General features: G+C 35.8%; 3 protein-coding genes and 1 non-coding gene across 4 annotated transcripts; 1 reads left to right on the top strand and 3 right to left on the bottom strand.

The window, feature by feature from the left end:
• Nucleotides 1-10,250: 10,250 nt before the first annotated feature.
• On the bottom strand, nt 10,251-10,322 carry TRNAC-GCA. Its single transcript has one exon. It is a non-coding gene; the product is annotated as a tRNA-Cys (tRNA).
• Nucleotides 10,323-10,839: 517 nt separating this feature from the next.
• Nucleotides 10,840-11,756, bottom strand: LOC106374613 (E3 ubiquitin-protein ligase RHA1B). The gene has a single exon (XM_013814603.3). The coding sequence runs from the start codon at nt 11,487-11,489 to the stop codon at nt 10,968-10,970; it is 522 nt and encodes a 173-aa protein (XP_013670057.2). The 5' UTR covers nt 11,490-11,756; the 3' UTR covers nt 10,840-10,967.
• A 2,618-nt stretch (nt 11,757-14,374) lies between these two features.
• On the bottom strand, nt 14,375-17,638 carry LOC106376407 (T-complex protein 1 subunit beta). The gene is made up of 11 exons (XM_013816483.3): nt 17,395-17,638; nt 17,256-17,312; nt 17,117-17,182; nt 16,916-17,027; nt 16,694-16,822; nt 16,530-16,601; nt 16,309-16,424; nt 15,990-16,066; nt 15,239-15,724; nt 14,851-15,166; nt 14,375-14,764 (listed from the first exon to the last, which is right to left on the bottom strand). The coding sequence occupies exons 1-11, from the start codon at nt 17,398-17,400 to the stop codon at nt 14,618-14,620; spliced, it is 1,584 nt and encodes a 527-aa protein (XP_013671937.2). The 5' UTR covers nt 17,401-17,638; the 3' UTR covers nt 14,375-14,617.
• A 1,198-nt stretch (nt 17,639-18,836) lies between these two features.
• On the top strand, nt 18,837-20,341 carry LOC106376408 (protein TIFY 3B-like). The gene is made up of 5 exons (XM_013816484.3): nt 18,837-19,115; nt 19,300-19,411; nt 19,501-19,690; nt 19,777-19,834; nt 19,939-20,341. The coding sequence occupies exons 1-5, from the start codon at nt 18,961-18,963 to the stop codon at nt 20,027-20,029; spliced, it is 606 nt and encodes a 201-aa protein (XP_013671938.2). The 5' UTR covers nt 18,837-18,960; the 3' UTR covers nt 20,030-20,341.
• Nucleotides 20,342-24,221: the final 3,880 nt, after the last annotated feature.

Here is a 24,221-nt window from a genome sequence, read left to right as displayed (position 1 = left end):
TTTAGTCACAATTTTATTGCAAAATCATAACAAAATCTTTTTGTTGCAAATTATGTTGCTAAATTGCAATATTTTTATAACATATGAACATATGTTGTAAATTTATGAGAATTATTCAACGATAACGAGTTCACGTTTTTTAGCGTTAAAAACATGTCACAAAAATGTAACGATTAAGAAGAACTCTTATGACAATTGTGATATTATATATTTTTGATTTTTAACTCTTAATAACCGTGGTTGGTTTCATTTTATTTGGTTCAGGTGTCAACAAAAACATTTGCCATAAAACTAATTAGTTTTGGCCTGATATACCATTAACTTTTCTTATCAACCTAAGTATGATTTAAGATTGGTGAATTTTTTTTAGTCTAGTTTATATCTATTTGATTTATATCTATACATATTTTCATAATTATTAGGTTTTGTGCATATCCACAACTGAGAAAAAGAATATTGCATGGCCTAATTCTACGGTTGATTTTCATTCAAAATATTTAAAATAAGTACATATATTCTAACCAAACTAATAACAACCTTTTTGATATTTCAGTTGTCTAACAGTTAAGAATCTTCTTTAGATAAGTACAAATGGATGCAAATATTCTGACGGTTAGATTTTTTTTTGACTATAATCACAATTATATTAACGCTTATACATTTATATATGTATGACATTCTGCTTTCTCTATCTCTATATATATTCCAAACTTTCTCTGGAACACAAACTAAAACATAACCCAAATACCTATCTATAATTATAAGCCACACACATCTGGCTTAGATCAGACTCTCAAGTGCTTATCAAAGCAATTAACGAGAACCGAAGGACGACAGAGCTCTACGGAACTCTCTCCGATATCGCCTTTCTAGTTTCCTCCTTTACTTTCTGTGGCTTTAGTTTCACTCCAAGACTTCAGAATGGGCCAGCTGATTCCATTGCAAGGGCCTGTCTTTGTAATGGATTGGTTGGGCCTTAAGACCCTCTCCAAACCTCTTTATGAATGAATGAATCCAGTTGAACAAAAAAAAAAAATTATAAGCCACACACATACATTTCTATATTTAGTATTAGCATTTTCAATTTCACTGGACGAGTTGTGTTTGTTTGTATAGGTTCTCACAGACTTGTGTTTTAGCTTTTGCTGGAGTCAGATTATTTCAGTTAATTTGTTGTATGTTTCGTAGTCAAATAGTCTGTGAGATCCGACGGTAGCTAGGTTTGAGTAGAAAATACCAGGTATGTCTCTGGGGAATTATAATTATTTCTTTTGAATGCCTTATAAATTTGTTTTCTTAACGACATTCTTCTTATGTTCAACAGTCATTCTAATCAATGGTGGATTTTCTGCTATTTTCCCAGAGAAGCACACATCAAAAAGGATATATAGAAGCTTGAAGAAATAGAGAAAATCAGTCACAAAAAAAATAGAGAAAATAGTGAAAAGTATTTTTTCCTCACAATCGCTAGGTGTAAAAAACATTCTCTCATTTTTTGTATTTTATATTTATTTACTGTGAATTTTGTAAAAAGTTATTATAATTTGTTGGGTGGTTTCGTCATTGATTGCTAAAGATATAGTTATTTTAATTGTTACAAAATTTATCTAATAATCAGTTTAATGAGTTTTGTTCAAATAACCAGCTTATTATTATTTTAATTAATCAAGTAGAAAATATTAAAACCAAAAAATATACCGTGAAAAGAAAACCAATGCACATTACAAAAAAAAAACAATTCAACCATACATTGCATCGTTGCATTGGACTAGACATTGTCGTGATAATTCAATAAGCTAATGGTTGCATATAATATTTTAAAACATTTTTGTCTTGATTATTGGTTACAATAGTTGTTAGAAATTTGCAATAGTGCTTGCTATATGTGTTTTGTAGAAATGACTTACAACAACGAGGAGTAGCAAATGAAATGTTGTAATTTTGCTTTAAATTTACTACACCATTGTCATCACACTAATGCAACAAATATAACGAGAACATAATTTATCGCAAATTTTGTAATACTCATGCAACAAATATGATTTTGCAACAGTCAATCAGCAACAAGATAAAATTTGTTGAGACTTCGTTACAATTTCTATGTTTGCAACAATATATTGATTTTTTGCAAAAAATATTTATGTGTTGCAATACTATTATTTTCTTGTAGTGATCAGGTGGGAGAACAAACTGCATCAAAAGAGATCTGGAACGCCATCAAGTCACGACACCTAGGAGTTGATCGTGTAAGGGAGGCGAGACTTCAGACGTTGATGACGGAGTTTCATAGGTTGAAGATGGATGATAATGATACGGTCGATGACTTCGCGGGGAAGATATCGGGCCTATCATCCAAAGCAACCTCATTGGTAGAAAACATAGAAGAATCCAAGATGGTCAAGCAGTTCTTGAAGGGTCTTCCGAGACACAAGTATATCCAGATCATAGCATCACTTGAGAAAGTCCTAGATCTCAACTCAACGGGGTTTGAAGACATAGTTTGAAGGCTTAAGGCGTACGAGGAGCGTGTAGGAGAAGAAACTCAGAAAGAAGACCAAGGGAAGCTGATGTTTTCGAACAATGAAGAGCATAGTCAGAGGGGCTATGAGAATTCCCGTGGTAGAGGAAGAGGAAGGAATGGTAGAGGCAGAGGTTGAGGGAGGGGCTATGAGAATTCTCGTGGTAGAGAAAGAGGAAGGAATGGTAGAGGTAGAGGTTGAGGTAGGTCACACAACCAAAACCGTGTGTCACACACCGAAGATAACAACTCGAAGAAGAATCGTTCAAAGCTGATATGTTGGAGATGTGACAAGCCTGGTCACTACGCAACTGTCTGTCCCGAGAAGACATAGAAGAATCAAGAAACCAACCTAAACGAGACAGAAGAGGCCGATGCACTCTATGTACACGAGGTAGTGTTTTTGAACGAAGATAAGGTGATTTCGAAGAATCTTGATATCGACAAAGGCAATGCAAGTTTCTGGTATTTGGATAATGGAGCGAGCAATCACATGACAGGGAACAAGGAGTTCTTCTCGAGTTTGAATCTCAACACCAAAGAGAAGGTGAAGTTTGGTGATGGATCGTGTGTTGGTATTGTAGGAAAGGGTGTGGTTACCTTTGTGTGCAAGACTGGAGAGAAGAAGACACTCAAGGACATATACTACATACCCGACCTGAAGCACAACATATTGAGTCTTGGCCTAGCAACAGAAAACATATGTGAGGTTAACATGAAAGATGTCTACTTAACGCTCACAGATTTGCATGGAAGGTTACTAGTTCGTGTGACAAGATCTCCAAACCTTCTCTACAAGACCCTTATGGAGATAAGCTACACGGAGTGTTTACATGTCAGGGACGTAGATGCTACATGGAGGTGGCATGCTCGACTAGGACATATAAGCTATGGAGTGATGAACAACATGGTAAGGAAGGAGATGGTCGTAGGAATGTTGTGTGTAACACACAAAGAAAGCGTGTGTGACGCATGTCTCGCTGGGAAGAAAATCAGAGATTCATTCCCGACTAAGGCCATGGTGCATACTTCAAAGCCATTGGGATTATTGCTTGGAGATTTGTGTGGACGAATTGCACCACCAACGCCAGCAGATAATCGTGAGGCATTCTATCGGTTCAAAAGATTCACACCGATAGAGGAGGAGAGTTTGCCTCAGATGAGCTCAATCTAGGTAGTGAAGAAAATTGGATTGAAGCTATGGCAGACGAGTTGGAGTTTATTGATGGGGTCGAAAACGGTTACGACGAAGTTAACGTCCAAATTCCCGCAAAATACAAGTATGTCTTTTCGCAACAAATCATGCTCGATCAAGAAAACGTCGCAACGTATGTTCCCGAGATAAAGCTTCGATCGAATTCTGTTTAGATCAAACATAAGTTATCGGAAACATACCCAGACCAGTTACGGATAGGTCCGAGTATGACGATCGGAACACGGACGAACCAAGCTCGGTCATTACGTTACTACCGCACATGCACTCTGTCCAATCGCTACGTAGTGACCGAGCGTCCGTCCCGCTCGGTCGCTACGTAGTGACCGAGCGTCTGTTCCGCTCGATCGCTACACGCTCGGTCACTACGTAGCGACCGAGCTCTTCCGAAACATCGATACGAAAATTAGTCCATGCATTCTCGTCTACCCTTCGATGCTATCTCCCGAAGACCGTAGCGAACCCATTTCATGTTTTCCGCCATTCTAAGTCATCGATCAAACTTTACGGTAAAAACCGCGAAAAGTTCGTTCTTTATCGAAAGAAGCCGTAATAAACGCTTCGAGTCAGAAGACGGCCTAAAGGGACCTAAGACATGACTCGAGGCCCAGCTTACGATTTATTAACCAATAGCCCGTAAGCCGCATGACGGTTTACGCTTGGTTCGCAAGGAAAGATAAATGTCAAGTTTCCGCGGATAAATACGAAATTTTGAAGATAATTACGAAGATCGGAAAAAATGGTATATCTCCATTTTTACGCTATGACGGCTTAAGGACAGAAGAGGAAAAGCGCAAACCAACCTAGGAGCCAGTATATAAGGAGTCCTAGGCGAGAAGCATGGAGAGGACTTTTCTGGGAGCAAACTTAGCACTTAGAGCAATTAGGCAAATTTCTGTTTTTGTTATTCGAGCTGCGACTCAACTAGGTTACTGCCGTCTTAGGGTTTTAGAACTAGGAATCTCGCCGACAGCTCTCGTAGCCCAGGCTCTTACCTTGTTGTAACGCTCAAACGCGAATCCGGAATAAGATCAACTTTGCTCTCTTTTCGATTTCTTGTACTTTATCGTTGTTATTCTTGTGTTCTGATTGCTTGGCGTGTGGTATTAGCAGATATCCAGGACCTCTGGAAAATTAGGGTTTTCCTAGTTTGCTTATTTAAACGGAAATCGACAGTGCAAATTTCGGTTCCCACATTTATCACAAGAAACAAGATATGGGAGCTTGTAGATAGACCGACTGGTTCTGAGAAGAAAGAAGAAGAAGATCGAGTGTATGTGTTACACAAGGCTCTATATGGGTTACGCCAGGCACCCAGGGCATGGAATGTAAAACTCGATCAGGTTCTCAAAGAGATGAGATTTGAGAAGTGCACGAAGGAACCATCTGTGTACCGCAGGACTGAAGGAGGAGACATCTTGATCATAGCCATCTACGTTGATGATCTATTTGTGACAGGAACTTCGCTTAAGGTAATTAAGCAATTCAAGGAGGAGATGCCTAAGAAGTTCGAGATGTCAGATCTAGGTAAGCTAACATACTACCTTGGCATAGAGGTGATTCAAGGAGCAGACAGAATAAAACAAGGAAGGTATGCTCAAGAAATCATGTATGACACAAAAGTGGAAGTGCGTAACACGACTCCCGCAGGGGTATGTGACACAAAGATGGAAGCGTGTGACCCACGTACCAATGGAGTCAAGGTTAAAGATCTCAAAGGCTAAAGATGAACGAGAGATAGATGCTACTGAGTTCAGAAGAATTATAGGATGTTCGAGGTATCTGCTTCACACAAGATCCGACCTGTGTTACGCAGTAGGTGCTCTTAGTAGATACATGCACAATCCGAGAGACTCTCACGGACAAGCCATCAAGCACATATTGCGGTATGTGAAAAAAACAACAAACTACGGTCTGTTCTTCAAGAGAGATGGGTCAAGGAGTGTCGTTGGTTATAGTGACAGCAGTCACAACATTGATCTCGATGACGAGAGGAGAACGTAAGGTCATGCATTCTACTACGGTTCATCACTTATCACTTGGACAGCACAGAAGTAACAAACGGTTGCATTGTCATCATGCGAAGCAGAGTTCATGGCAGCGACAGAAGCAGCAAAGCAAGCTATATGGATCAAGGAGTTGTTGAGTGAGATACTAAGCAAAGAAGGTGAGAAGGTTAAGCTTAGGATCGACAACAAATCAGCCATTGCTCTAACAAAGAATCCAGTTTTCCATGGTAGGAGTAAGCATGTACTCAAGAAGTATCACTTCACTCGTGAGTGTGTGGAGAACAGGCAGATCGAAGTGGAGCATGTGCCGGGTGTTGAGCAGAAGGCCGACATCCTTACCAAGCCATTAGCAAGGATTATGTTCAAGCAAATGAGGAGCTTAATCGGAGTTCAAAAAATTGATCTCCCTAATTCAAGTTGGAATTAAGGGGGTGAATGTTGGATAATCCCAAGCTTGTGGAAACTTAACATATTATTAGATGTTTAATATGTTAAGGTAAACACAATAAGGAAACCTAGAAATAGGAAAAGGAAGTTTCTATTTTGGTTAGGTTTGTGTTTTTCATATCCCACATGTTAAAGGGAATTGACTTTCATATAAATAGAGATCTAATGGAGAGGTGTTCCATAAGATCAATGTTGGGGCCAAAAACGGTCACGATGGAATTAACGCTTGAATGTCGTCGAAAATACTTTTCAAATAATTAATTTTCGTAAAAATTACTGAAAAAAAATTTTACGATAAATTTCTTGGAAAGACTTATCCGAAACACTGTTGGGGTCAAAAACGGGCACGATGAAGTTATCATCCGAATATCCGTAAAAAATCAGCGTGAACGTTTTCACGAAAAATATTCGTCGTAAAGATTGCTTTTACGAAGAATCTTGCGGTGAAATATTGCATTAATCTTGGTTCATTCATCGAAACTAAACACTCGTAGCCCAAGATCACGTTCATGGAACATCGGAAAAGGATTCAAACAAGGTCGCCACGTAGCGATCGACCCGCGCACGAGTCGGTCGCCACTTAGCGATCGACCCGTGCACGAGTCGGTCGCTAGACCGATCCGTAACGAGTCGGTCGCTACGTAGGGACCGACCAGGCCTCTCGGTTGGTCGCTACATAGCGACCGATCCGTAACGAGTCGGTCGCTACGTAGCGACCGAACTGTTTCGGACATCGATCAAAGGGTACGACATAAAACCTTGCATTCTCGTCAGTTCCTCAATGCTAGTTCCCGAGTTCCGCAGCCATATCATTTCTCACTCCCATCGATTGGAGTTATCACTTAAAATTTACGATAAAAATCGTGGAAACTTTATTGTTATCGATAAAAATCGTAATAAACGTTTCGAGTAGAAAGACGGCCCAAACAGGTCTAAAACACGATTAGAAATTCACTTACGATTTTTTAAGGAAAAACCTATAGATACTATGACGGTTTATACTTTGTCCGCAAGAAAGGATAAATGTCAAATTTCCGCGGATAAATGCCAAATTTCCGCAGATAATCATGAAGATCTAGAAAATGGAATATCTCCATTTTCGAGTTATGACGGCTTAAGGGCAGGAAAGGAAAAGCTCAAACCAACCTTGGAGGGAGTATATAAGGAGTCCTAGGCGAGAGGCACAAGGGAGAACTCTCGGCACTTAGAAACTTTGAGGCATTATTCTCGACATGCTCTGTTTCTATGACTGGCACCCGATTACCAGACGAACGCGCACAAGCAGTTCGATCTCTTGGTTCACTCTTGAACTATGTTCGGCTTGATCCTCGAAAGGGGTACGTAGGCAGCCTTTCATAAGGTTCAGTCCGAAATCAATCAAAACCATTTTCATATCTTTTTCGTCTTCTGTTATCGAGCTGCGACTCAACTAGGTTTAAGGTTTTAGGTTGCTAGAACTAGGTAATTCGCTGACAGCTCTTGCGGCCGAAACCTTTATAATCTCTTGTAAAGATCGCAACGCTCTTACGTGGATTCACAATAAGATCTACCTTTTCTATAAATTCGTTTTGTTATCTTTTCATATTTTCCGCATTTATTTGGTCACTTGTCGTTGGTTCTGGCAGAGAATCTGGGACCTCAGGGAAACCTACTTTCCTCCGATTACGGAAATTGACGATGTGAATTTCGGTTCCCACAATCAATAAGATTAAGATAAGGGATCTAAGAGAAACATTGAGAACTTTAGTTTTGAGTAGTTTCGAAAGCTAATAAAGAAAAGTTGTTCTTTATAATTCTTGTGTTTCTAGAGATCTCTGAGATTTGAACTCACGTACAAGTTAGTAAAGAATGTTCAATAAAACAGTATATTTTTATAGAAAAAAATGTAATGAACTCATGATCATTACCGTTTTTCTTTTGTGCTAATTCATAGTAGTCAAGATAGAAGGAAATGGCGAGCCTATGAACTGTTATTTTGATAGCAAGTTCAATACTGCCCAAGAGTGCAAAGAGCGATGTGGGAACTGTTGGTTTGTGTTTGCACAACCGTGTTCCTAACGCACATTATTGTTGTTGTAGTTTAATATAATCTAATACTAGATTAAGACTCGCGCCTTGCACGGGATAAACATTATATATAAAAATTATTTTATGTATTATATGTTCTTACATATTATGAAATAATAAATATATATTGAATAATTAAAAGTGAGTAACTATTACATATATAATTAAATTGGTGCGAACGTATAAATCAATTTTATTAATCCAAACAATTTTTTAAAAAAATTTGATAGGATATGTAATTAAATTCAAATTATATTAATATACATAGTATATTTTTAATATTAATGTTTATTTTTTTTAAATGATGCTTTCTACTCATATGTTTTTTTATCATGTGTATTTTTAATAGCAAAAACTTTAAATTACTGATAACAAAATTTTCATTGTGGGATTAATAATTTTAGTAATTGATAATTTAAAAAAACTTATCAATGTTAGTTCAAAACTTTTATCAAAAAAAGTTATTCAAAGTAAATTTTGAAACTAAAATATTTATTTATTCAATATTGTTTATAGTTTAATTTAGAATGATATATATACATATATATTTTAAATCTTAATGATTAATTAAATTAGACTTTTATTTATATGATTTTGTAATCATTTGTATTTTGTCATAACAAAAATTTTAAACCATGGATCGCAAAATTTGAATGTGAAACTTTTAATAGTTTTAGTAATTTATAGTCATTTTTTAAAATTCAAAATATAAAATATACAGAAAAATCTAAATTTTTATAATATGGTTATTGTGTTTTTTAAAAAATTATTTTAATAGTTTTAAATTAAACAAATTTGATAGAAGATACATTTTTTTATCAGATCTTTATTATTCAAAATCATTAATTGTCATATATATTTTAACCACATTAGACAATTCCGTAATCTTTATTTAAGAAAATAATAAATGACATTAATAATGAAATTATGGTTAGTTTAATAAAAAACTTATTATATAATTAGATGAACCAACATATTTTTCTAATAATTCTAAGAATCATCCTAGTGATGACATGTGGCTACAAAAAAAAGTTGTAATGTTTCACAAATAATATATTGGGGATAATTAAATATTTCGGGTGTCATTGCTACTGAACATTAATTAAATAATGCGAATTTTTGTTTTGACATGTTAGGTATTCTCTAAATAAAAATGATAATTTCCGTTGACAAAAAAAAATGATAATTTCCCCAACTGAAAAGGCTAACATAAAAGTTGTTTTTCTCTCCAAAGCAAAATTTTGTATCAAACTTTAAAAGAGGCTCAGCGGGTTCAGCCAGTGAGCTACTTGATATGAAGTCAGTTGTTCTACCAGGGCAGTGAGCAATGCATCCTTGTTTGAAAACTTTTTACTATGTAAATAATAATAATTATTGTGTTTTTTAAAAAATTATTTTAATAGTTTTAAATTAAACAAATTTGATAGAAGATACATTTTTTTATCAGATCTTTATTATTCAAAATCATTAATTGTCATATATATTTTAACCACATTAGACAATTCCGTAATCTTTATTTAAGAAAATAATAAATGACATTAATAATGAAATTATGGTTAGTTTAATAAAAAACTTATTATATAATTAGATGAACCAACATATTTTTCTAATAATTCTAAGAATCATCCTAGTGATGACATGTGGCTACAAAAAGAAGTTGTAATGTTTCACAAATAATATATTGGGGATAATTAAATATTTCGGGTGTCATTGCTACTGAACATTAATTAAATAATGCGAATTTTTGTTTTGACATGTTAGGTATTCTCTAAATAAAAATGATAATTTCCGTTGACAAAAAAAAATGATAATTTCCCCAACTGAAAAGGCTAACATAAAAGTTGTTTTTCTCTCCAAAGCAAAATTTTGTATCAAACTTTAAAAGAGGCTCAGCGGGTTCAGCCAGTGAGCTACTTGATATGAAGTCAGTTGTTCTACCAGGGCAGTGAGCAATGCATCCTTGTTTGAAAACTTTTTACTATGTAAATAATAATTAAGGGCCCAACCGAGTTCGAACCGGTGACCTATTGATCTGCAGTCAATTGCTCTACCACTGAGCTATGGACCCAATTTGTTTGTTTATATTTACATTTTAATTTATTGGTTTCTTTAAAACTTAGCATACATCACACCCTTTGTGAATTTAATGTGGGCCGTTTGTGAGTTTAACGTGATTAAAAAAAGTCACATAGAGAGAAAGAGTTAGGTTTTGGGTTGGATCATTCATGTTTATTTTTGCATTCGAATCAGTTAAGTTTGGCAAGAAAGTATTGTGGCATGCGTTAAGGCTACTCAAAAGAAAACTATATTGTCGCATATAATCCGAGCTTATATCACTCGGTTATAACTTTTAGCGAGTGTATTTGTTAGATGCAACAGCTCTGCTGAATAAGTTCAGTTCATTTAAATCAAACATGAGACCTAAGTTTGAGACTGTAGACATCTTTCCACCAAAAATATTAATATATAGTTTTGTACGAACATTTATGAACCAAATCAAATTAAAATTAGATCTTCAATTTTCGTAACACTAAATTTTTAAACTTTACCAAAGTCAGAGATTTTGATGATTCACAAAGAAAATATGTTTAAAATTGATATATTATTATATATGCTATTCTACCCTTTAAATTCCCAATTTACAAAACTTGACCAACTAATTTCAATCTCCACTAAAATCAAATAAATATCGAAAGAAAAATAAAATAAAAAGTCAGACAAGAAGATCATCTCCGAAGAGGTAGAGAAGCCGCTCAACGGCCCAGCTAGGTTCGTTCTTAACCGGCCAATCCGTACACGACGACGTATTAGCAGCAAGAAGCGGAGTTCTACAAAGAGGACACGTGCGGTGGTTATCTTCCTCGCCGTCGTTATCATCTCCGCCGCAGCACTCGTAGTCCAGCCACCTGTCGATACACTCTCGGTGGAACACGTGGCTACAGTTTCTGAGCTCTCTCACCTCGTCTCCGTCTTCCAGATCTCCAAGACACACCGCGCAAGTGTCGCTGATCAGTTCCGGAGACCGATCCGCGGCGTCACGGAACGTCGTCACGGCGAGGCTCTCTTTGATGGTTTGTGACGAGATCGGAGGAGTAGATGAAGAAGAGGAGGAGGTAGATCTGGATCGGTAGCGTAAGATCCAAGTAAAGATCCATCTCAAGAGGGTGATTAAGACCGCCATTTGGTAGAGAAGTTGTGTGACGATGAGACCAGAATCTTCGATGAAGAAGCTCATTGTTGTTTGTTAGGAGTAGGTAGTGAGAGAGAAGGGGAAGGAATAATGGAGAATCAGATGCGTTTTTAATTGGCAGGAACCAAAGTGGTTTGCTTTGCTTTTTTTGTCTTAGTGGTGCCTGTCTTTTTCTATTATTTATTTTATGTCTTTTAATTTTGGTTTTATTTAATTTCTTGATTTGATGCAACTTGCTATTGTTTTTTAAATTACAAAATAGGTGTCAAGTTTTCAATTGTGATGATGTACACTTGAAACTTTCGGTGTAGAGAAAAGAATGAAAGGAGTATTTCTTTAGTATATTTAGAGTAGGAATATTCACTTTAGTGTAAGATATGTTTAGTTATGTAACGCGGAAATAATGTAAGATTATCCTTGATGTTTTCTTTAATTGATTGGTTTCACGAGAAACAATTAAATATTTTCAAATAAATGATTAGAAAAAGATTCGTGTCAAATTATGGGTATTTTGGAAATATTGGGGTGAATCCCTGAAAGTTAAGCCGTGTGCGTAACGAGTGACGGAGTAGAGGGACAAAACTGCAAACTTTTTAAAAAGGAAAAGACTATGACGAAATGAAACAATAAATGACGCGGGAAAAAATTGCAATTTCGTAAAAGTTAAAGACTGATAAGCAATTAAGTAAATGACGTGAGCGAACCATATGTGCCGTTCGTGTCATACTCATCTGGTCTCAACTAAGTCGGGTCCTTTTTTCCAATTCTACTTTACCAAAGCACCAAAAAGAGAAACACTATTTTACATTTTGTTATCTTGATTTTAATGGAAGATGACCATTCGATGATCAATAAAGAGAGATAAGTACTGTAATTTTTATCTGATATTTGCCTTTAAAAGCTGAAATATATTATGATAATTGGTAAATTGATCGAATATGGCGTCACTGATGGCTTCTGACCTATAGGCAGGGACAAAACCTACGTGATTATTGACCGGACAAGATCTTAATTATATTTAATACTTACGCTTATGTAACACTTTTCTACTAGCCTCCATAGTTAGGTATATCAATTCATCGATATTGCTTTTCTTCCCTTAAAACGAATAAATTACATCCCACACATACAGGCACACATATAACCACCGTAATAGATAGTGGTAGTTATCTTTGGAACAATGTAGTACATTCCAAACGGGTACGTGAAAGAATCATGTACGCAAAAGTATAGTTTTGATACCAAGGTGGCCTAATGATTCCTTGAAATTTTTATTATGTTTTTCCAAATAAATCTTTTGGGGTTTCTTAAATATAGGACTTCTACGGAGTGGGATTAGTGACTATATAAAGTTTCTTCACAACAGTTTTTCTCATGGAAAAAAAATTCAAACCTATGATTTCATGCAGGGTCATTAAGATCATCATTATCCCAGAAATCCTATTTGGGGTTTCTTAATTTTTTTTTTTTTTTTTTTACTTTTTCGAATTTAGAAAAAAAAAATTAAAAACGAACCAATCGCGGATCGCCACGTGTCAGTGGGACCCGCGAACAGTGTAAGAAACTCTTAAGGACCGACTACTATTTGGTAGTTTTGGTAACCGGTTTCTTAAAAAAAAGTGGATCCTACGCGAGACCCAGACGCTAAGAACCCTTCTATTATCCCTGGATAAAGATGCTCTTTATTATTATTACGCATTTTCTGTTAATTTTGTGCACTTTTGGTGTCTTTTAACTGTGTTGGTAAATAAATATCTAAAGCTGTAAAACCATGAATCTTCGTTATTCAAATCATCGATAAAGCTACATAATTTTCTGGTAAGACAATTGATCAAAATATGTCGGTATGATAGAGATTATGAGGTCCCATGTTGTGATCTGCTCTTTTATAACGTGTTTGGTCGGTTGACCAAACTACCACAACGTTGTAGTTTTAGGTGATGACTGATATCTTTTTTTAAATATAGAAATCTACATAGGATGACCTTAACAGCTTTACAAAATAATCAGATATGATCATGCGAGTTTTGTTGTTGTATCCATACAGCTTTTAAAAGAAGAATGAAACTAGTTTTAAAAGCTGTAAGCTCAATGATCTAATATGGTTTTACATCATGCATTATTGTATTCACACCTACAAGCACATGCTCAATGATCTACGAATTCGAATAGTACTCTTCACTCTTGAGTTTTGTTGTTGTATATATAATTTTTTTTTTAACACCTGAGTTTTGTTGTTGTATAAAATTTGCTTTCATTCTTCTTATGAGTGCATTACCTTATAAGACACATTTTTTATGTTTCTTTACACTAACATACACATTTTACATGAAGAGTACATTCTCTGAGTTTGAGGAGAAAGTTAGATGAAATTATCCTTTTATCTAACGAAAAGAGACCATATGTTTACGATTTTGGCGGAAAATTGTGTTTTTCATTTTCGACGGAAAATTGTGTTTTTCCGGTTTTGGTAGAAAAATGTGTTTTTGTAGTTTTAACGAAAAAAATGTTTTTTTTGGTGAAGACTCACCCTCAACCAGATGTTCCGTAAGCTGGATTTATTCTTTTTTTTTTTTGAACTGAGGCTTAACTGGATTTATTCTTCTTTTCAACAAATTGTACTTTACCTTCTTCTTTAAAAAAAAGTACGGAATATGAAGGTCAATTATCTAACATGGTTTCACATTCTGTATTCACTACTACGAGAACATAGGATGATCTACAAATTTGAATAATGACTATAACAGAAACTGGAATATGAAGGTCAATTATCTAACATGGTTTAACATCATGTATTCACTACAACGAGCACATGTAATGATCTACAAATTTTAATAATACTCTGACTATAACATAAACAATAATAAAGTATTCGGATTATTTTAGAAGCAGGTGGCCACAGAGGCAGAGAAGAAGTAATGGACGAGACAAGTTCAAACTCCTGCTTGGAGCTTATGTTTTGTCAAAACATCTGAAAATCATAATCAAAACAATATTCGAGACGACACAAAAACGAGAGAAAAGTTTAGGGAGCAAAACACTAAAACATTTGAAAGCTGTTTTCTGATCCAAATACAAAACACAATCTAAATAACTGAACAATGTCACTGGAGAGGGTGTGATCGTGTAAATCATCATGAAACCTCTCACCCACCAGGTGCAGGTATTGGATTTCACATCCTGTCTTCTCTCCTCCTAGGAGAACATGTAATTATCTCATCCACTCGCAGTATCATCTCAGCTGCTTCTGTCGCAGAAAGCAGAACGGCCTGCTTCACTTTAAATGCTTCATAGATTCCTCTCTCCTCCATATCCCCTACCTGTACAAGAATCAATGTTTTCACCAGCACTAATTCAATTCTAATCCATATACAAAATCCTTTTTTCGCATATAGAGTTTACTTACAGCTCCAGAGATGACATCGATTCCAGCGTTACACCCTTCGTTGTGGTGCTCTGCACGAAGCTGAGCCACCAATTCTGCACTGTCTAAACCAGCATTGTCAGCGATTGTCGTCGGTATAGCCACTAGAGCCCGTGAGAAAGCTTCAATGGCATGCGATTTTTTGCCAGCAGTTTTCCTTGCAAGTTCGTCTACTTCCTTTGCCATCACCATCTCTGGCCATCCACCTCCGAGCAACACTCTGCTGTCATTCACTGTTTGCGAGAGTACACACAAGGCATCATGGAGCGATCTTTCAGCCTCGTCTAAAACATGGTGACTGCAACAACACAAAATTAGAAACAGGATAACTCTACGTTAAGTGTTTTAAGTACGTGTGAAAATAGCATACCTAGCACCCCTTAGGACAATTGAACACGCCTGGCCCATCTCAACACCAGAGAAATGGATCAACTTGTCTTCACCAATCATAATCTCTTCGATGAGCTTGCAATGCCCAAGCTTAACAGACTCTGGGTTGTCAAAAGTGGAAGCGATTTCTCCGCCTGTAACCAAACCAAGACGCTCTATTCCTTCAAAATCGGCATGCTCTATAGCAAGTACACCAGCATCTGCGAAGAGCTCCTCTGGGAAATTGTAGATCAACTGCCTGTTAACAAAGCAGTTGATACCGTGGGCTAGGATCTTGTTCACCTTGTCTTTCATCTTTTCCTTCTCAGCCCCTTCAATCTCGGCAACCTTGGTCATGGAATCAACGCGGACACGTGCACCGTATATTTTCACTTTGTCTGTGTCCATTGCAGTGTTCGCTACCAAGATCTTTGCATTCTCTATGCGCTTTGGCTGCCCGATTCCGATCTTCTTGTCAAGAATAAATCTGTAGGCATAGATTTAAGTTGAAGTGTCAGAAGTTAAAGTTACTCGAGGCACAAAAGAAGGAAAGCAGCATAATAAGATAACATAATGCCTATCATCATTCTAAAGCAAGGCTATACTTAAAATTAAGGTGAACAAGCTCAGTAAAAGAAAAGAAACAGAGACACGACATGATTACCATAAACACATGAATACTAAACAGAGATCAATAGCCAACAGAAACAAATTTTGAACAGGTGTCAAAAAAGGCACAAGTGGTTTCTTACCCTTCATCCAAAAAGGAATCCCTCAAGGAACCTCCTGGTTTTTTGATGATTTGAATAGCTTCCAAGTTTGTGCTTCCCTATTTGAAGGACAGCACCAGAATATCAGAAACAAATCATATAACACTCCAAAACGAAACCATGCACAACAAAAACCATGCATTTACGGGAAAGAAATCAATAGTTAAATGACACAATTCTATTTTTATGAAATTTTTTCAAAGAGAGGAATAGTTCTTCATGAAATAACACATGAAATTCCATAGAAAGAGTAGGAAGGAACACAATTGCTGACTGAGTTTAAAAGAGGCAGAGATGGAACCTTTAGCCTGAAAACAGCATCCACGGCCATTTCTGCAAAGTGTTCCTTGTCTTGCGAGAGAATTTTAGAGCATAACGTAGTCATTGCAATCTTCATCAAATCTGACCTGAACTTCTCTGATTGACACAAAAACACAATACTGTAAGGAAAACATTGCTCCAACTCATCATCGAAGAAAATCACACAAAAAAAAAGAGAATGACATCTTAATAATAATATACCTGCGTTCTCCTTATTATCAATTACTCTTTTCAGTAAAGCATCACGAGCACATTCGGCAGCCATTCTGTAACCTAAGAAACAAGAAAAAGAAGAAAAAAATTAGACATCATTTTCATAAGGAAAAGAAGCTAATAATACAAGTTTATCATCTTTACAAGCCTACCTGCTATGATCGTCATGGGGTGAATCTTAGCCGTAACAAGCTTTTCAGCTTCCCTAAGAAGCTCCCCAGCCAAAACAACAACAGAAGTAGTCCCATCACCAACCTCATCATCTTGAACTTTCGAGATGTCTGAAGATTATTAAACAAAACACAAGAAATGAGCACAAAAAAAAAAGAATTTTAAAAGCTTTTAAGCGAGGATATGTTGCTGGCTATACATACCAACAAGAACTTTAGCAGCGGGGTTGTCAATGTGAAGTGACTTGAGAATAGTCGCACCATCGTTAGTGACAGTGACCGAGTGACCTCTACCAGTAGATTGCAAGATTTTATCCTAATGAACAAAACAAGATTGAGAAACAATTCAATAAACTGAAGTCGAAGTTTACAGAGAGTTCTTAAACTTTGGAGATGTGAAGTTACCATTCCCTTAGGACCTAAGGTAGACTTAACAAGATCAGCAACAGCCATCGCCCCAATAAACGATGCCTAAAAAAAAAGCAAAGCAAATCAGATTAAGTACAGTAGAGTGAATCTGAATGCCTCGATAAAAGAAGCTCACCATCCTAGCACGTTCTCCTTTCTCCTCACTAGCGTCATCTTTGAAGATCTTGTCGATCTATAAATCAATAGCTAAAGTTAGTTAGCTGGCCGCGTGTGAGAAACCAAAAATAAATGAAAGAGGTGACGGAGAATCATACCGGCATTGATAAGATCGGAAAACGACGGAGATCTTCCCCCAAGTCCAATCCGGGATCAATGAAGGATGAGTCGTTCGAACGAAGAAGACGAAATCTCTAGCGAGAGTAGAAATGGAGCAGAAATAGATCTTCGGAACCCTAAAAGAAAAGCCCAAAGACACAACTACCCTATCTACTATCGATAAGAATAGGCCCAACATTAGCTTTCAAGCCCAATTATTTAATCATCAATGTTAGATTAGACACGGTTCGGGTTGCTTTTAACCGAAACTGGGAATGCATATACCAACCACATGTTGTATTCGCGCACGTTGTGAATTTAAAATAGAGAAAAAGACAAAAATATCACTAAATCAATTTTTTGTTCCCAAACTATCACTCAAGGTCAAAAGTCACAAAAATAGCACTTAATGTTTTATCAAAAGTCACAAACTTAAGGTTTAGGGTTTAGGGTTTAGAGTTTAGGGTTTAGGGTTTAGAGTTTAGGATTTAGGGTTTAGAGTTTAGAGTTTAGGGTTTAGGTTTTATAGTTTAGGGTTTAGAGTTTAGGGTTTAGGGTTTAGAGTTGAGAAATGAGGTTTTGGGGATAGATTTCAAATTTTGAAAAATAAAAAAATTAAAATTTTCAAAAGATAAAATGCTATTTTGTTCATTTTAGTTTTTGAGTGATATTTTTGTGATATAAACTTAGAAAGTTGTTATTTTGGAGATTTTCACTTTAAAATATCTTTATTTGTTTTTTTCAGAATAAATGTCGAAGTCAAACAAAAAAAACTGCCACGTGTCGAAATAATTGAATCTTCTGAAGAGGATAATCTTGTGGGGTTCCAAACAGAACACGACTTTGAGACTAGGCCTCGGCATTTCGGGTATCGGTTCGGTTCGGTTCGGGTATTTCGGATTTTGGGTAGTTCGGATAGGGGCTAGAAGATCCATTTAGTACTTGACCTATTTTCGGTTCGGTTCGGTTCGGATAGTTTCGGGTTCGGTTCGGTTCGGATAGTAAATGTAGGAACCGGAAAATATCCGGAAAAAGTTCGGTTCTCATTTGGATCCGGTTCGGGTTCGGATAGTTCGGGTAGTTCGGATAATTTGGATAAAATATCGGTTATTTAAGGTAAAATATCAAATAATTAAGATGATTTACATAAAAATTTTGGATATTTTGGATTACTTTGGATATTTCGGATAAAACTATCCGGATACTTTCGGGTAGTTTAGATACTTTATAATAATTTAGTTATCATAAACTATTTTCAGATACTTTTAATAGAATTTTAAATTTAAAATATATATTTAATGATGTTATATGTATATATAATTAATATTTTTATATATTCGGGTACCCGTTCGGTTCTCGGTTCGGTTCCGGTTCGGTTCGGTTATTTCGGATATAAAAATATAGGAACCGTTCGGGTATTTGAGGGTATTGGTCCGGTTCCGGTTTCGGGTATTTCGGTTCGGTTCCGGTTCGGTTCTTCGGTTCCGGTTATTTTGCCCAGGCCTATTTGAGACAAAGAAAAGCAAGGCGAAACTGGAGAAGACAGATCGACGAATTCCGAGAGAATGACCATGGTTAAAGTTGAAGAGGAGCCACGAGCTTCCGTCGAAGGTGGATGCGGTGTTGGCGGCGAGGAGATCGGCGGTAACGGCACCGTGCATGGTTCCACCGCCGGATCTGTCGCCGGAGAAGGTGCTGAGAAAGAAATTCACGAAGCTAGGTATGTTGTTTTGTTTGGAATCGTTGAGATCGACTAGGATGTCCATATATAGAAACAGAGGGGATATAAAGGATTTTAGTTGCTATTTTGGGAAAGTCATCTTTACTAGCTTATTCAATAAGCCTTATTGGTTTCTTCTCAAAACATCAATTGTTCATCTCTTTACTGTGGTGCTTCTTAATAGGTCCTTGGAAGTGCCTTCCTCTGAGCCAGAAGCTTCAACGATTCGTCCTAATCAGCTTACTATCTTCTTTGGTGGGAAAGTTCGTGTCTTTGATGGAATTCCAGCGGACAAGGTTGGTACACTAGACCACATTCTGCTTCGTGTTTTCTCTGTAAAGCTCAGACTTCAAGTTCTTATTCACTGTGAACCATTTTCTTACAGATTCAAGAAATCATCCGTATTGCTGCTGCTGCTGCTAAATCCATAGAGACAAAGAACTCTACGAACACCAGTCCTGTCGCTTCTCCAGCACTGAACAGAGCTCCTTCTCTCTCAAGCACCTCCAATGAAGCTTCCCCAGCTACTCAGTCATTCCCCATTCACCCTATTTCATTTTGCAGATCTGCTGCTGGTAAGTATTCGATTTTCAGACAGTTACACAGTAATCGTAAATACATTGAAAAATGGATATTCTCATTAAGTTTCCGCAATTCTCAGATCTACCAATTGCAAGGAGGCATTCGCTTCAACGATTCCTTGAGAAGAGACGTGACAGGTATGTATAACTGAGAGGGACTTGTAAAGACAGATTGATCAATACTCATTACCTTGAGGTATTGTATTCAACAGCAACGTTCACACTATTTTTTTTTTTCGTAGATTGGTCAGCAAGAACCCTTACCCAGCTTCAGACAAGAAGACAGATGTCCCAAGAGACAGTGCTTCTATCGAGGAGTATCCGACTGCTTAGCAGAAGATCAACCTTCAAGGCTGTAATAATAAGCTTAACGAACATATCATTCCTATTAAGTGAAACGTTATGATAATGTATCTTCTGTGCTTCTCTGTGTTGTATGATAGTATGTGTACAGGTTTGTTAGACAAACCGAATATTTGTTTGCAGGTCTGGAGTGGGCCGACATGCTTTATCATTTTACATTTTCTTAACCTATAACTCTTGATGCTGTTTTTATTGTACTTGTTATCTCCGTCAGATACAATTTGTGTGTAATATTAATGAAGTCTGTATTATTGTTATAATAAGCTTTTCATTCAAAGCAAATCTGAGTCTGTAAAATACCATTAGCATTGTGAATGATGAACAATGAATAAGAGATGTGAAGGCAAATACAATGGAGATAGTAGTAGTACTATACTACTATCTACACATACGTGTATGTATTCACCTCCACGGACATCATTCCCTGTGCCTTTCCGTTCTTCCTCAGCCTATCTGATCGTCTGTTGATAATTCATGGCGGCTGGGCTTATAATTTAACATTTCTACAATTTAACAATGAAGGAATATACCAACGTTGCTGCTGATTTCAACATGTTTTTCTTATAAAAAGTTTGTTATCATATTTTAAGGGGTCATGTGACACCCTTCATTCCGTAGTGGGTCCGCGAGTGGACACGGCAAATTTGCATACTCCAGACGTACGAACATATTGTTTGATTTGTCTGACTATGTTAATGGCTAATATAAGCCCAGCCGAAAGGTTTTTTAAAATATGGGCAACCTTTTTCGAATAATGAACTTATTAAAATGCTTACATCAGTGAAATGTTAAATTGTAGAAAAAAATGAATTAAACTTTCTTATATATTATTTATAGTCAAAAGGATGTAATATCTTGAAAACAATAGGTTTCGTTTTTGGGGTTTTGTTTTGAAATTCTGAAATTTCATTTACAAAAGATTGAAAGGAGGTTGTTGTTGTTGACATTTCATTGTATGCTCCCACGTGATCTTGAATGGGATGGGAGTTAGATTTATGAAGAATTATATGAAAGTGGCGACGGTAAAATGTGTTTATTTAGTCATCATCCTGGTTTATAAATGTATAAGTTTTTTTTTTTGGTAAACTATAAATGTATAAGTTAATGCTTGTTGTTGCACACCTTTCAAATTTTAAAACATGACGGTGGTCTACGAAAAAAAGGTTCAGTTGTGGATTATGCTATCTCAGTACTTATGTAGAGTATGCCTATCTCAGTACTTTTAGTGGGCTATATGGAAGCCCATTAATCAGTAACTTGATAAAACGTCTGCTTAAATTACATCCCCTATATACTAAAAAGCAAGTCGCATGGCCAATCCTAACATCACAAGTGGAAAATCTTTAAAACAAAATTTTCAGAAAAATAAAAAGCAAAACACGTGGATGAATTTAAAAATAAGGGGAAGAAACATTACTTCCTATGCATAGCAATTCCCATGCATAGCAACAAATATCCGGATCAAATACAGATTTTATATGTGTGTATGTAATTGTATTAAAATTAAAACAATAAAGGATAGATAAAATATCAAATCCATAAATTTAAATTAACAATGAAAAGAGATAAATATAGAATAACTACCCACGATTATTTTTATTTATCCCACAAACCATTCTCCTAATTATTTTCAACTGCCCCATCATCACACGATAGTTTCATAATAACCTTTCTCTTTATCACCATTGTTTCACCTTTTTTTTTCTCACCATAGTTTCATCTCTTTTTTTTCTCCCCATCGTAGCCAAAACACTCTGCACAGGTTTTTGCTTTCTATCAATATTCTTAGAATAATTACTTTCTTCTTATCTAATATATCATCCAATCTCTCTTTCGGCAGAGTTTAGGTTGAAGATGCCACTGGAGTATACTGCTATTTCCGAGCTCAATTCATGTAAAAAAGAATGGAAAATCAGAGTGTTGGTCTCACGGATATGGGAGTACTTCTCCAAAAATAAACCTGAAGTTGTTCTCGGGCTCGAAGCTATCCTCCTGGATGAAAAGGTGTATACACTTTCATATCTAAAAATATTTTGTAGATGAAGTTGTTGAGTGTATACCTAAATAGTCGTTTGTTTTCTAAAAATATGTGCAAAGGCTGTTGTGGGAAAGCTACACCATATTTCAACCCTGTGACTGAGGAAATTGAGGCCAACAAATATTCATGTGTCTCTTGCGAGAAGGATGAAACCATCACAACAATGAGGTAGTATTAAGTTCTATATAATATTAAATTTTATTTTTAACAAAACTCTTATAATCCTTTATTTATACGCATTTCGATTATATTTACATCAGGTACAAAGTGCAAGCCAAAGTAGCTGATCATACTGGAAGTACATCTTTTCTATTATTTGATAGAGAGGTTATACAATTCATTTATAAATCTGCTTATGAATTGCTTGAACAACAAGTCCAGGTGTGTTTCCAATTGATTCTTCATATATTTCATGTTAGTATGATGCAGGGTCTGAATATAAAATATAATCTCAGACATGTTCTTCTTCTATTATTTTTTATTTTAACCGTGAGAGAGAGATTCCTCAAGAACTAATGGATTTGGAAGGAAGAAAAATCATTTGGATTATCTGTGTAAAGGGTACAGAGAAAAATTACCGGCAACCAAGTTTTAACGTTGTCAAACTCAGTGATAAGCCTGATGTGATCCATAATTTTCACACCAATATGACAATGGAGGTATGTTTCAAGCTATCTTGACTTATTTATGGGACTTAGACATACGAAATGATTATGTGAATGGTGATTCTTTGCCAATAAAAATCACCTTCAAAAGTGCACCTATATCATCATTTCGTATTCATTTATGGAACTTTGTTTATGGAACTTACGCTTTGTTTTTTATGGAACCTAACTTTGTTTTACAAATTTTAGGTCCGTACACAGTCAGAACTCCCTTTAAGTTCAAGTTCATGTTCTGGAATGCAGGTTAAAGACTCATACGAATTTGTTCATAATCATTTGTACTTTAAATAACATGAGAAACTATATTGAATGTACATTTATTACAGGTGGAAAATATATCTTCAGAAGCAAAGAACAACGGTTCACCTTGCTCTCCATTAACTCCAATCACAAAACGACAAGGAAGTCTTATTATTGATGATGAAGCAATTCAAGAATCATCAACAAGGTCTAAGAGAACATATAAAAAGGCTAGAGGAGAAAGTGATAGCAAAGTAGAGAACATGAAGAAAGAAAGCACAAAGGCAAAGCATTAGGAGGTTGAGCAGGTAAAATGATCTTGTGTTGGTATTTAATTTAACTTCAGTTTGTATAGAGGATTATATCTTTAAAAACATTGATATTAATCTTTAGTTATGTAATTGTATTGAATTTTTAAGTAACTTTTATGTTAAGTAAGTCTCAAGTAACTTTCATAAAGAAAAATACTAAGAGTGATTAAAAGAATTGCTATGAAGTACTTGAGACTTTGGAAACGAGGCTATGAAACTCAATGTATAAGAACTTATTACAAATAAACAAGTATTATATATGTTTTCACTAGATTCGTTCCTAATCTCTTCCTTCATCTTTTCTAAATAACTTATCTAACTTCGTATTCATGTCTTCTTCGTACTTCACCACTCCCACATTTTATTCCTCTTCTTTAAATCCTCCATCACATTCTTCATCTTCTTACTCTGCTTAGGTTTATTGATCTTTAATATGTAGTAACTTCCTCTGCAAGAAAATACTCTCCGGGGGTGATGGGTATTATACGAGATACAAATGTCGTAACGTGGAAACAATTATTCATGTGTGGACATGTGTTGACGTTTAAACACGTCATTGAAAATTATATGTCATTGAATTCTTTTGATTCAATTAGATTATCCTAAAATCAGATTTTTTTTATTATGACCCATGTTCACCCCCACTATCCCGTGCATAATTGTTATTAAACAAACCACTTTAACATTTTCTTATCCCACTAAATCAACTTTTCTTTTTTGTCAACATTATTATTTTCCCCGTATATTACAGAATTACTAGATTCTGACCCGCCCTTTAAAAGGACAGATATATTTTTTGTTTGAATTTTTTTTGAGAAATTTAATTTTTATATTTGTGTTATTTTTGTAATCATATTGGTGTTTAGTATTAATTTAATTTAATATAATTTTTGGTAACTATATTAAAT

Source organism: Brassica napus, chromosome C9 (assembly GCF_020379485.1).
Source record: "Brassica napus cultivar Da-Ae chromosome C9, Da-Ae, whole genome shotgun sequence".
Lineage (NCBI taxonomy): Eukaryota > Viridiplantae > Streptophyta > Magnoliopsida > Brassicales > Brassicaceae > Brassica > Brassica napus.
This window is presented reverse-complemented; position numbering and strand designations above follow the sequence as displayed.